This window comes from Megalops cyprinoides, chromosome 7 (assembly GCF_013368585.1).
Source record: "Megalops cyprinoides isolate fMegCyp1 chromosome 7, fMegCyp1.pri, whole genome shotgun sequence".
NCBI lineage: Eukaryota > Metazoa > Chordata > Actinopteri > Elopiformes > Megalopidae > Megalops > Megalops cyprinoides.
The window spans coordinates 39756982-39771460 of NC_050589.1; the positions used below are offsets into that span (position 1 = coordinate 39756982).

A 14479-nucleotide genomic window follows, 5' to 3' on the forward strand; every position below is an offset into this window, starting at 1 on the left:
AAAATTTTAAAATCAATTCTGTATTTCACTGGTAACCAATGCAAGTGAGCCAGAACAGGAGTGATGTGTTGTCTTTTCTTTGTTCCAGTTAAAAGTCTAGCAGCTGCATTTTGAACCAGCTGTAGTCGAGACAGGGTGGAATGGGTCAACCCCATATACAGGGAATTACAGTAATCCATCTGAGAGGTGATAAAAGCATGGATTACTGTTACCAGGTCCTTATGAGATAAAAACGGCTTTAATTTGGCTATGGTTCTAAGCTGATAAAAACTGCCCTTCACAACATTACTAACTTGTTTGTTAAAGTTCAAAGATGTGTTGAAAAAGATACCAAGATTTCTATGTTGTGCAAATTTGCAGACTGGGGACCAAACGCATTGCTTAGGCTAGTGACAGAGCTAGGAGGGCCAAATATAATTACTTCAGTTTTGTTTTCATTTAGTTGAAGGAAGTTCCTCGCCATCCAGCATTTGATGTCGTCAAGACAATTAAAAAGGTTCTTCAGTGAGCAAGCGCTGTCAGGTGTAACGGGTAGGTAGAACTGTGTATCATCTGCATAACAGTGATACAGAATATTGTATTTTTCAAAGATAGAGCCGACGGGAAGCATGTATAGTGAGAATAAAAGAGGCCCTAAAATTGAACCTTGGGGGATGCCACATTTAATAGGAGCAGGGGATGAAGAACAGTTTCCTATTCTGACTGAAAAGGTTCTTTCTCTAAGGTAGGAGGTAAACCATTTTAACTCTGGGCCCTGCAGACCAACTTCACCCTCCAGGCATTTAAAAAAAATGTCATGGTCGACTGTATCAAATGCTGTGCTGAGATCGAGCAAGACGAAAAAGGCACATGAACCAGAATCGACAGAGAGAAGGATGTCGTTATATACCTTCAGCAGAGTGGACTCTGTACTATGCAGAGCTCTAAAACCAGATTGGAATTTGTCAAAGATATTGAATGTGTTCAAGTAGGAGGAGACCTGGGAGAAGACAACTTTTTCCAAAATCTTAGCAATAAATGGTAATTTGGAGATGGGCCTGTAGTTTTTATGGTCACTGGGGTCTAGGCTAGGTTTCGTTAGTAGGGGTTGCACGATTGCATGTTTAAAAACCAGAAGGGACGACATTTGTTAAAAAGCTATTAATCATAGCCAAAATAAGGGGGCAGATTGTGGCGAAAACTTCCTTGTAGAGGCGTGACGGTATAATGTCTAAGGGACAGTAGGTAGGATTCATGTGAGAGACCACCTCAGACAGCTGGGAGGACGACACAGGTTGAAACTGCTGGAGGTGGCTGACTGGATGATGTGTCTCTGAGGGATCGTAGTCTGGAGGTGAGATGAGACATCTTATATTGTCAATTTTGTCGATGAAGAAATTCAGAAACTTCTCACAGGTTTCAGTAGTGGAAGCAGGACTAGCAACAGCAGCAGCAACAGGATTTAGGATAGAGTTAATTGTGCTGAACCGTATTTTAGGTCTGTGGGCATTATTATTAATTAGTTCAGCATAATATTGAGCCTTAGCTGACTTAACAGAGCTTTGGTAAAGCTCTAAACAATCCCTTAATATTTCATATGAGACCTGGAGTTTGTCTTTTTTCCATTTGCGCTCTGCCCTTCTACAAGCTCATCTAAGAGCATGTGTGGAGTCAGCAGTGTTAGCCTTGGGCCTTTTTAGTTTTAAAGGAGCTACATGGTCCAGAGCTTCAGAGCAGGATGTGTTGAAGCGAGTGACTAGCTCCCCAGTGTCGGTGCAGGAGGGAAGGGCATCTGAAATGCGAGGTAAGTGTGAGCATGAATGTGTTGAAGTGTGTGGCTGTGGCTAAGTTTATAGATCGGACAAGGGAGTGGGGCTGGGAGGAGGTGGGAAGGGGGCAAGACAAAGAGGATTCAAGCACAACCATAAGATGGTCAGAGACACCAGTATCAACAATTTCAAGGTTAGAGACAGAGAAACCAGATGATAATACAAGATCTAGTGTGTGACCCTTCTGATGTGTAGGACCTGACACTGACTGAATAAGATTAAAAGAGTCCACAAGGCATAAGAACTCTGACCATAGGTTTTGATGGGCAACAGATATGACTGTTAAAATCCCCTACAATTAACAGTTTATCAGAGCGAGAGACCATAAATGATAAAAGATCAGAAAACTCCTGAATGAAATTACTGTTAGTCTTAGGTGGTCTGTACACCAATGCACATAGGACAGGGGTAGTGACATTAATCTTTAAAAGCTGCACCTCAAAAGTAGAGTAGACATCAACAGGCATAAATCTGCATTTAAAACAGTTTTTAAAAACGGTGGCTAATCCACCTCCACGACCAGTAAACCTTGGGGAATTTAAGAAACTGCAATAGGGAGGACAGAGATCACCAAGTGAGGTGATATCACAAACGTTAAGCCAGGTCTCAGTTACAAATAAAAAGTCCAACTGACGAGACGTAAAGTTATCATTTAAAATGAAGGTTTTGTTTGATAGGGACCAAGCGTTTATTAGGGCGAATTTGACTGGTGGGGAATCCGGTATTTGCTGTGCAGCCCGCTCCGACAACGTATTTCCACAAAATTTTAACAAACGGAGATTTGCAGCATTTACTCCACTGCTCAAAACATTTGCTTTAGCGGGGAGAGAGCGAGGTGTCCAGTGTATCGGAATTTGGTACCTGACAGAGTTTACCGCAGGTATTGTAGGAGAAGAGTCTGTAGTCAGAGATAGGAGGTTGCCAAAGTCAACACCACCACCTCTGCATTACTTGGCCAGGGGACGAGTGGGCAGCGCAGACCAGGTAGTAGGGATGACGACATCGGATACTTCAGCCTGCCAGCAAAATCTACGACATGAGCGTTGGTGTGTATAATGAGGTTGGCGAGCGATGCATAAGTTAACACAATGCTTGTAGACTCCAGCAGGTAAACGGAAAGACAACAAGTTTATTTTTAGAAGGTCCTCTGAGGAGTATGAGTAACCCATAGTCAAAAGTGGTGTTATGGAGAAGCCACAAAAGTGGATAATCCACAGTATCTGAAGAACGACGCAAGGTATGAGGCTATACAAGACTAAGCGACCAGGACGCATCATGAACTTGCCATAGATTGCCCTGCTAGCTAGCTAATTTATACACAGCCTATTTAAGTTTATCCTCGACAGGCTAACTACCGACAGACACACAGAGACCAGCAATTCGCCAGAAAGGGCAGGAGAGACTACCCTCCCAAGTTAAAATGCTACGCCTAACATACAGACACCGGGCAGTCAGTGGTGTCAGCGACAGAGAGGGCTCGAGTTAGGCTGGTGAAATGCTAGCGTCGCCTGCGGGAGAGAAGACAACTCCAAACGGACCAGGTAGGCTAATCCAATATTTTAATGAAGATAAACAGACCAGTGGTTGCAATCCTTGGCTTTTGATATAGTGCACAAGAAAAATAAAGAAATCCAATAGTCCATAAACAGAAAGGATCACTATGAAAAATGGCATAAATCCAGCGAGCAGCGGCAGACAACCACGCCTGCATACACTCCAGGAGGCGGAAGTTGTGTTCCAAAGTACCCTGTCCATGTAGTAAAGTAACAGCACAGCACAGCACCACCACACACGGGCTATTAATGCATTCACACAGGTAGCTTGCTACATTGTTACACACAATAATTACTCCACTCAACCACGAAAATGATGTTACATAGACAAATGGCTGCCACACAACCACCTTTGTAACAATTGCCAATGCAAAGAAAGACCAAGTCAAGACTCACAAATTAAATGCAAAACAACCAATGCTTAACAAATTCAAGACAGACGTTCAACAATCATTCTACAAGTGTGTGGAAACAAAGTGCAACCAGTTCAACGAGATGCAACACTGTAGCAAAACCAGCAATAACAATTCAGTTTCACTCACCAATGATGTTCATTTCAAGACGAAATCCATCCTCCTGTCCTTTTGGATGAATTTTTCAATAACCCGGTCATAAAGCTGATAGTTGCCTTAACCCTTTTGCACGTAACTTAATTTAATGCTATCTAATACGGGTGTTACGTTATATGCAGTAGGCGATTTGAGGGGTGATGCTACCCCCCTTGTTAGCAAAATGACCAAAATGACCCCCCCCCCCCCCCCCCCCCCCAACGCTAACGCCGCATTTGCTATATATCTATCTATATCTATATATAATAAATCCTAATAATAAATATCATCTCCACCTGTTACCATTTTCGACATCGGCTATCAATCGCTTGTTAGCACTAAGCTAGGTCTCGTGTTTGAGCGAGTGAGCAGGTCTTCTAGAATACCCTGGAGCCGTGGGAAAATCTGAAGAATATGCACATTGGCTACAAATACAGATATGATTGGTTGATCAAATTGTCAATCCAAACGTACGCTCTTGTTCCATTTAATGGTCAGGGCATTCTATCAAGGATATAGAATACCGTGGATGGAGGATTTTCTCCCCAGAGACTCTGTAGAAAAATATCTGATTGGTTGCATTTTTTTTCACAAAAAAACACAAAACCACTCAAATGCGCAGTGCATGGACAGGAAACAGAAATAAGTCAGCGAAACACTAATATTACAGATAAGCAACACAGAGACAATTTTTATTTATTTTATTTATTCATTTTATTTTATTTATAAATTTAATCACATACGGTTTTTTGTTTTTTTCATCTGAGGATTCCAGGGCCTTCTCTGAATACCTTGAAGGTCCTGATGGTTTGCCACTGCTTTCTGTGCTCTGTTTTCTGCAAATGGACATACTCCACTCAAAATGATTGTTATTTAATTATTTACCATAACATCTGCTACACATGTCACTGCTTTCACTTTATACTCTCCCATTTGATGAGACTCACTAGCTCAGTACTCACTGTTCATATGTTCACTAATTAATTTGTTTGAAATGGTAACCTCATACAATGGCAGTGATTAATGTATTCTGCAGTTACTCTTGCAGTGTCTTTTTGGTCTCTTTTTTTCATTTTAGATATCTAATTGCAGGAAGTGAGGAAGGTAAATGCAAGAAAGTTGGCTTTCCTGGCCTGGTTGTATTTGTTTCAGTCTAAAGTGAAATGTGGTTGGGTGCCATGCCAAGTGTACAAAGTTGTTGACCAGTTCTCAGATTTGTAAAAAAAAAAAAAAAAATCCCTTTGTAGCACTCATCATCCTACAACTTGTTTCATGAGTTAAAAATTCTGAAACTGTAGAAATATTGATTGTTAGCCAGCTAAAGTACAGTATTGTAATTAGGGCTTGGCAATACGTTGCGATATATCGAATAGCTTTTTTTAGCGCAATAACAGCTATCCCCTGTATGCGGTGTTTGGTTTCTTCCCATATTGTTTTCCTGTTGGTCATACTTGATGCAGGAGCACACCTCCAAAGTGCAGTGAAATGCTTCTGGGACAGAAATAATCACTTGTGCCAATATGTTGGTTAACTGACCTATTAGCTTTGAAAAACACATAGCATATGTTTTCACTCTTTATCTTTGTAGCCATGTGTTTCTATCTACCACAAGGAAGCAGCATAGTGCTATTGCTGTGATATCAACATTGAATAGATACGGGCAGTGGTGGAAGGTGAGCTGGAAACAGGGGAAGCCTGAACACTACCTATAAATCTATGGCCCTGTTTACACGTGGTATTAACATGCGTCTTGGATGATCCGATCACAAGTGGACAGCGCTAAGTACAGGTGTAAACGCACCAAAGACGCATTTAGGACACACTGAAATCCAGTCTCTCAGACCGCATTCGGAGGTGGTCTGGGCCGCATATGGCCACATTCTTTTAGCAGTGTGAACGCAAATGCATCCTGGGCCACATTGAAGGACTGCCTACTCAACTAACATCCTCTGCTTAAGCGGACATACGTACTCATTCGCGTGCCAACGGCATTCACACCAGTGTAATTAGCTGTTTAGCACGTAAGCTAAAACCGGTGTGATTAGAACACGGGATTGGAAAAATTCTAGCTAATTTTAGCTTTGAGGTAACAGCAAGTTAACGTTAAAAAATACAGCAAATTCTAACTGAAAACTGAGAAGCTAAATAACGCTAATGAAAACATAACGAACCATGTGCGCTACATAGTATGAAAAATATGTGAAAAGTTATGTGAAAACCCGTGCGAAAGGGTTTTAAAGTGCAATAAGAGGCAACAACAACTAGAGTTTGCAAGCTACCTCAAATGCTTCCAAGCTCCAAAGGTGTAATGCAATATATTACATGAAAATGGTATTATGAATTATACATGAAGTGTTGTAGTTCTACAAATAAATTATTTAGTATATTATTAGTATTGTGGGAGTCAGGATTTACGATATCATTCTAAAACGCTTAATGTGGCTTAATGTTCCAAAACTGCGATCAATGATCACCAAATTTCTCTCAAACATCTCTTGTCAGAAACACTTTCTCCTGTCAAAAAAACAAAACCGAAATCCTAGGAGTATGGTCGTTATCTCACTACGTTCACTCTCCATTGACGCCCATTAAAAGGAAAAAGCTTAATGTGGCTTAATATCCCAAAACAGCAATCAATGATGGTAAATAGACTGCATTTATATAGTGCTTTTCTATTCATTTGAGCGCTTTACAGTTATAGGCCTCACATCTACCTACCAGTGGCAGAGGCTGTCATACAAGGTACCAACTGGCCACTCGGAGCAGTTGGGGGTTCAGTGTCTTGCTCAGGGACACTTCGACACTCTGCCAGGATGAGCCAGATTCAAACCAGGGACCTTCCAATCCCCAGTTGACTGCTCTACCTCCTGAGCCACTGTCGCCCCCCAATGTTCACTAAATTTGTCTGACATCTCACATGTCATAAACACTATCTCCTATCAAAAAAGCGTCCATACTCATAGGATAGACACACGTTGCTGAAACAAATGATGCAACATTTTGATTAGTTCTGTAACCTAGTAATTACAAGCCAGGAACGCCCACATGAGACTAGGGCTGTGTCGTCCATGTGACTGTAGGGTTAGTCCTTGGTTGTGCACACCACCCCCACCTCTCACAAGCACTTGTTTACAACTCAGTTGAAACCTGCCCAAACCGGTCCTGCTGCTCCCCTTATCAGCAGGACCCCCTGCAGGTAACCCGAGGCACAGGCACACCCCCAAGGACGTTACAATATAAAAGTAGTGGTGACCTCCCCCACCTCAGTACTGCACCAATTAGTGTTGTTCAAAATGATTCTTTTTAGTGATTCAGTTCCTTTCATTCAGTACAATAAAATTTAAATCTCTGACTCACTGATTTGTTCATTTCCATATCTGGTCGGGCAGCAAACACAAATCTGTAAATAGTTTTTGCATTTTAAAAATTATCCTACATTGTTCCAAACATCATGTCCATTATTAGCCTGCTCTGCGGCAAAACAGCACGTGCAAAACCAAATGTCAATGAAATGAATAATAATTAAATCACAATATCCATTACGTGAAGGTAATAGAACCATACATTTTAACACGTAGGCCTATAATAAGTACATGTCATTTGCTAAAACTAAAAAAATGCACTGGGGAAAAAAGAGTCACACTTATATCTGTTTGAAACTTGTAAAATGAAGTTTTTCGCTTCAAACAGAGCCCAAACATTTTAATATACTTGTAGTCACCACTCAAATTGTAAATTGTAATGTGACAGTGAAGGCATGTCACTGCCCCTATCTGTCACACATACGGTAGTTCATTAAACGCACTGAACAAACACATGGGGTCTCCCACACACACACACACACACACACACAACCTAACTGTGTAACAAAGTAACAGCCTACATAACAAAGTCTTATAGGAAGAACATTAACCATACAAGCTAACGACAAAAACAAAAAGATTCATGGGAACACACACTTCCTTAGCAGCAGTGGCTAACTATCAACCGCTACAATATGTCATGTAGTCTAAGCAGCATAATTAAAATAGTCCACAAAACCATTGTAGTTTACTGAACTATTCAACAGTTCAAATGAATGCAGGTACAATCCAAAATGGTGCTACCGATACATATAATTTATTATTAATTATACATTTATTATAACAGGGAGGTAAGTTTTTGTTGTTCGCTATGTAATGTTAGGTCCCCGGTTCACCTCACTATACCTGTCACTATTACTTAGCTACAGCTTAGCTAGCTACTAACCAGATAATAAACTACTAACCACCGTTATTAATCATCGTTAGAGACAAGTTTTGGCTGTATAGCTATAGCTAACTATCTCTTTAATTATCGTTGGACTCAAAATAACAGGTATTTGGACGTATCCGCAATATCAATGAAAGAGTGGAAAGCAATATGCAGGCAAGCAGAAAAGAATATGAAGCAGATGTTTGTATTCTTCCGGTTTTGCGCCAGTCGCATGATAAAAATCTCATCAACACGCCCACTCTCTTGCTGTGAATTCTCCGGTCAATGACCTGCTCTATTCACACATGGACTCAATCAGACATTACACGGACTTTGTAGGGAGCTGGTGGGGTAAAGTCCGTTTAATGTCCGGTCCAACGGATTCGGACATTTGCATTCTCACATACAGCTCCTCTGGGTAATGTCCAGATAAGTTCAGGGTTGCAGTGCATGTCTGAAAGGGGCTAGTGATTCAGGTCAGTAGAGTCTGTTTCATGCTGTACTCTTCGGAGTCATACAGAACCATTGTACTGAGAATATTTCGGGCCATTTAGGGTCTCATCGTCAACATAGTCAGAGAATCTTTGGAGTCTGAATGAACCGTTGTACTGAGACCTTGTCAATAGTACATCAGGTCATTCAGTACACAGTACACAGTTATCACATGCTATAGTCACCATGGTCAGCATAGTCACTGAGCCGCTGTGCCGAGATGGCCAGTGGGAGATGCTTTGAGTGTTTTAGCATTTCAGCCATTGGCTAGTTGTCATCATGAACGTACTGCTGATACAGTTTTGTGATAGGCTGCTTCATGGACAGACCGCATAGCTAATATCCACTGGATGGAGAGTTATATGTAGCTGCTATGCCAGCTAATCAGCATGCATGTTTGCAAAGAGAAAGGAACAAAGCTTTTAGACTAGCAATTCAGTACACCTCAAAGATTCATTCAAAAAGATTCGTTCATTCACATACTGCACATCACTAGCACCAATACCTGCGGGGTGAACAACTGGGGAGACCAAACCCTTGGGGACAGAGTACTGTGTTATTATTGTGTGCATCTGTGTCTACATAAGTACTATGCCTGAGTTCAACTGGTTGTATTATAATTGTCTGTAGAGAGAGAAGGGTGTTATGCATTCTTATCCAATGTGTATTATGTGTGTACATTAAGATTGTGTTTGTCTGTTATTTGCACCGAGACAAAGTGTTTGTTTGTGTAAGACAGCGTGTTAGCATCGGGCATTGTTTTTACAGTAGACTACAATGTTGAGGAGCAAATAGCAGACAAAACGATTATTCCTCCCATAAATCCAGCTAGCTAGCGTCATTGATTCCTCTACATGCATGCGGTACAGGGTAATCAGTATGGTACACACATAGGACCTCCTGCGGTCACGGACAGGACCGTGTCCTATTGTTAGCCTTGTCGCGCATGCGAGGTAGTGTTCGGGCTTCCCCTGTTTCCAGCTCACCCGCTGCCAGTGGATACGAGTGGCGTTTTTTCCCCCAGAAGCATTTCATATGGCCTCAGAAAACTGGAGAGGTGCTCCTGCATCAGGTATGACTAAAGCAAAAACAATAAGGGAAGAAACCTAACGCCGCATACCGGGGATAGCTGTTATTATGCTAAAAATAGCTATTCGATATATCGCAATGGCTATATCACCAAGCCCTAATTGTAATGCTGTTTTTAGTTACAGAGGTGGCTAGCCCGGTAAAGATATATTGCTGCTTGCCTCTACAAGGACCTTTAGAAAGAAGCTAGAGCAAGAGTACCGGAATTTTTTTCCACTAGATTCATCAAATCATTACTACATGGTATTTAAATTTAGGCAGCGACTCGAACATGTGGGCATTTAGCCCACAGCCTAAATGTCTGAATATCCCAAAATGTATTTGGACAGAGTGAACGCTTTAAATTTTATTAAAAAAATAAAGTTATGAACAAACATCAGAAAAAGGTTAACACCGTATCATACTCAAATATCTAAATGTCTCTAAAACATTCAAGTTTATAGACACCTCCTTGTCTGTTTGTAGCTCAGTGTAGCATAATATGGAAAGGGGGTCTTGTAACAGCAGTTGCGGGGCACTTTCCCTCTCTGTACAATTTGTGCAAGTTAGATGGGGGCAATGTGTACAGGAGACCTACAAATATTTCCTTCCATCTTTCAACGTGGCTGAATTCTCCTAGTTTTTTGTGCCTTCATTAGAATAGGCGATCACAAATTAGTATGTATCCCTGCATCCTGTTTGCCTTTTTTATGGCTTCAACACAATAATGGATTCAGATATACAGATATACTGTTACTTCCAAGTATTTGCATGTTGTATGAACTCTAATTTGGTACCGTTTGTAAAATAATTTAGCCATGCTGTCACAAGAATAATTTTACATTTGTCAATGTTAAACTTAATTTGCCTGCTGTCTGTCCACTTCAGTATTCTGTTTAATTCCTCCTGAATCACTTGGGTAGCTTCCAGACTGTTTGCTTCATCTCCAAGTTGTCATCAGTCAATGGAACTGTTTTGCTTCTAATGTCTTTATCAAGGTCATTTATGTAAATATTAAACAGCAGAGTGTGTGCAGATAGATAACCACTGTAAAATGAAACAGCCCTGCAAAAAAGTTGTATCTTCTACGATGTTATTGTTTTTCACTGCTTATGTACCTCTAAATTCGCTGACATGTATAACCTGCATACTTTATTCTTTTGGCAAGGCCTATAAGATACCATGGACCCATGAGGCCAGGATTCCTTGAAAAACATTGTAGTTGTAAGCTTGCTGAAAAGGTGTTTGCATGACTCAGGATCGTTTTGATTTACAAATATTCCTCATGTCCGTCTTTTAACCGAAACACTGGCTTATTCAGGTTATGGTTATTGTATATCATATTATATAAAGTATATTTATATGACTTATATCATAGTTGGAACACTTTGGTTAACATTGGTTAACACTGACCAATTGCCATTGAAACATTAACATTGAAATCTTGTGCATATACTTAAAATGTAATCAGTGGCACTTGCATACCTCATTCCTCTGAATCTGAGATTGTGGGTGTGACTCATGGGTGTGTCTGTAGTTTCAGATTTTGACAGCCATTTATGATGAGATTCTCTGGATGCAGGTACATGTCTTTGGATGTGGTTCAGGATGGGACAGTAGTACTCCTTGCTCTGGGCTGCAGTGATGGAGCTGTGAGGTGAGTGTGTCACAATATAGGGACATTTCAGGGCAATCAGTCAGTGACCCACAGTCAGGTGGGTGTTCTGAGGATATATAGATGATTGCACTTTTCTCTACCTGTTACTGGCCCAACTTCTCAAAGTTTGTCATTCTCTCCCTGTCAATCTCATGGCCTCATCCTCAGGCTCTTCTCTGTAACTAATGTAGATGGTAGATTCCGGCTGCTGTGGGAGAGTTTCTATCACCAGAGATGTGTGCTCAGCGTTGTCCTCTGCTGCCTCCAGGACCCACAGGGCAATCGGTGAGAGAAAGGATTTCAGCCAGAGGTGCATTTTCAGAAATGGAGTTCATACCATTTTACAGAAATCTTAATAGCCAATGAATAAAATTTACTTGTTACTACATTTTCCTGTTGAATTGTCAAAAAGCACTGAACACATTGTGTTTTCCAGAGTAAATTTAAACACCAGAAAACCCATAACTAATAGGGCAATACTGGACATTTTTCCCTGACCCTGGGAAAAGGTGGCCAACAGACTCCTACAAAACAATGTAATGATATGATATGACGTGAAATGTGATGTGATATGATATGAAATATCAATCACTTTGGCTCTTCACCAGTTGATGTCTGGACAGTTATGTGGACAGAGATATGACTTGTTTGGTTCAGGCGATGTATGAAGGGGACCTTCCCACAGTGGCCAGGGCAGGGATGGTCTAGGCATCTTGTCCATTGATGCAGGCTTGTGGGCTACAGGAACACTTGTTGCTTTCAGAGGAAAGAGAGAAAAAGAGGGAGGGGGAGAGATGGAGGACATAAGTAGTGGTTAGCGTAGGATACCCACATCGTTTTGGGGGCAGTGGGACACTTTGTAGTCTCAACAGAGATGAACTATGGAAGCATACAAAAATTGTTTAGCAGAATGGTTAAAACCCATGGCCATGAAGGCAAATTGAGGCTGACACCCAATTTAGAGCAGGAGTCTGCTAAAAACATGGCAGACCCACAAGATATGAGGTGTTAGCAAGGACAGTTTTTAGCACCAGAATTTTCTATGGCCAAGCGCCAACCTCCTCCTCAGCACAAATTTACTATAAGAGCTACCATAAAGATAGATTTTCATCCAATCTTAATTTGCTGGATGGATTTATGTCAAGAAGTAACGTAAAGTCCGTTTGTACACAGTCAACATGTTTATTGAAAATCCCTTCAATCAAGTCCTTATCAGCCATGAAATTGCAGCAGTTCAGAAGCATGTGAGTTGTTAGTATTAAAACAAGATGAGCTTAAAACAAGATCTTCAAAGGAGGAAAATCTAAATCTATATTCCAATCAAATTCTAATCAATATCTGAGCTATCTGTGCAATTTAAATCTTGCAGGTTATTTAATCAAAAACCCTAAAACTCAAATTGGATAAAATGTTCCTGCTCCTGTCCCTGTCTTAAATCCTCTTTGTTGTTCTGTCCTTCCCCTTCATGTGCCATGTCAGGAGGCTGTTCCTTTTCAGTGGAGCCACAGATGGTAGGATAGCAGTGTGGGATATTAGTACAGTCATAAACTGGAATGAAGATATGACTTCTGCCTCTACTTGGAAGGGTAAGTATGGCACCACTGCTGTTGTATGTGAAAGTGTGTGGGTTTGTTGGTTAATATGTCTTTTTTTTAGGTCCATCCAGTCCATGTCTCACATTCACAGCCCACCAGAGTGGTGTGAACACACTGGCCATTTGGGAGAGGCAGAGTAATGAGTTGAAGCCAGCAAAGAAGGGTTGGGAAGTGGGCTGGATGACACTGGCCAGCGGTGGAGATGATGGACAGCTGTCAGTGGTCATCATCAGGGTAGAGTTCCACCAGCAGGATGTAGAAAGTAGCATAGCATCTCTACAGCTACACTCCAGCTCTGCCGTGCCCCTGGCTCATTCTGCCCCTTTGACAGCCCTGGGGTATCTGAGTCCCTGGCTGCTGGTCTCCACCTCTCCTGACCAACGTGTGTGTCTGTGGAGCCTGCACAACGGTGTGCCCCAACCCCAGGCGGTGGTCTTCTCACATGTGGCAGATGTGGCTGGGCTTGAGGTGTGGCCTTGCGGGGGGCAGCTGGGCAGATCCTATGTGGCAGTATGTGGTCAGGGATTACAACTGCTGCAACTCAAGGAGAGAGAGGAATGAGAGAAGGATGTGAGACTAGGAAAACACTTTCTGTGAAATTGTCATAACAGAATATAAACTTCATGAGCTTAGCCTGGGGACACATCTTGGAGACATGAATGGACCAGCACACCCAATAGGTAGGAGTACATCTGTCTGGTTCAGAGTATGTCATTACACAGATAAGGAAATGAAATACCGAAGATAATGGCTGGCAGATGTATGTTCTCTCATGCATATTTGATCATCACAAAAAACTCCAAACTTCAGATGGACAGTCTGCAATTTTTGAGCACATTCTGAATATGGAAGTTTATTTCTCTTAGTCCTACCCAGGACTGAAGACCATCATAATTATGAAAGACCAGTGCCAACCAACATCAGAAATATGGAGGTGATTGTATGGTGGATGTTTTCATCTGGACTGCAGTCATGACATTAACTGGTGTTTGTTTATTGTATGTTTTTGTTTTTAAGTTTGAAATAAACCTAACTTCTGGATGTGTGGACAGGTAAATGCACTAATATCAAGGAAAGACACTTTGGTAAGGCCTGTGTGTGGGGGCAGGGAGGGGCAGGGTGCAAATGAATTGGTCTGCAGAAGAATATAAATAGTTGATGATGTTTCAGGTTTCCTTTTGTTCACTGTGGGTGGTGTTACTTGTCTGATCCTGTCCTGAGCTGCAGAGAGAGGGCAGGGGGGAAGGATCACGTTGTTGGAAATATTTTTTTCTGTGTAAGGAAATCCTTTCTTCTGAGACCACCGAGAAGGGATGTCCTGGAAGAGCAGGCTGATGGACTCAGAGACTAATAAGAAATTACCACCTTTCAGGGGGAGAAAGAATCTCTTGGAGCATATTCCTCACACACCAGCTCCAGCCAGAGAGGTAACAAGTTTCCATCTGAAATGGCAAAATTAGTTTTAGCTTGCTTGTGAAAGCACATGCAGCATATTGACATTTTTGCATAATTGTCAGAAATTTTA

The 14479-nt window shown here is 41.5% G+C and overlaps 1 protein-coding gene across 1 annotated transcript in view; it reads left to right on the plus strand.

Annotated features, from left to right (window-relative positions):
- wdr6 (WD repeat domain 6) overlaps window positions 1-14064 on the plus strand; it is a 40903-nt gene extending 26839 nt beyond the window's left edge. The window contains exons 5-8 of the mRNA XM_036534275.1: window positions 11285-11359; window positions 11528-11644; window positions 12839-12945; window positions 13016-14064. Coding sequence (XP_036390168.1) covers window positions 11285-11359; window positions 11528-11644; window positions 12839-12945; window positions 13016-13515 — 799 coding nt within the window. The 3' untranslated portion in view covers window positions 13516-14064. The remainder of the gene's footprint in view (window positions 1-11284; window positions 11360-11527; window positions 11645-12838; window positions 12946-13015) is intronic.
- The last annotated feature ends 415 nt before the right edge of the window (window positions 14065-14479 follow it).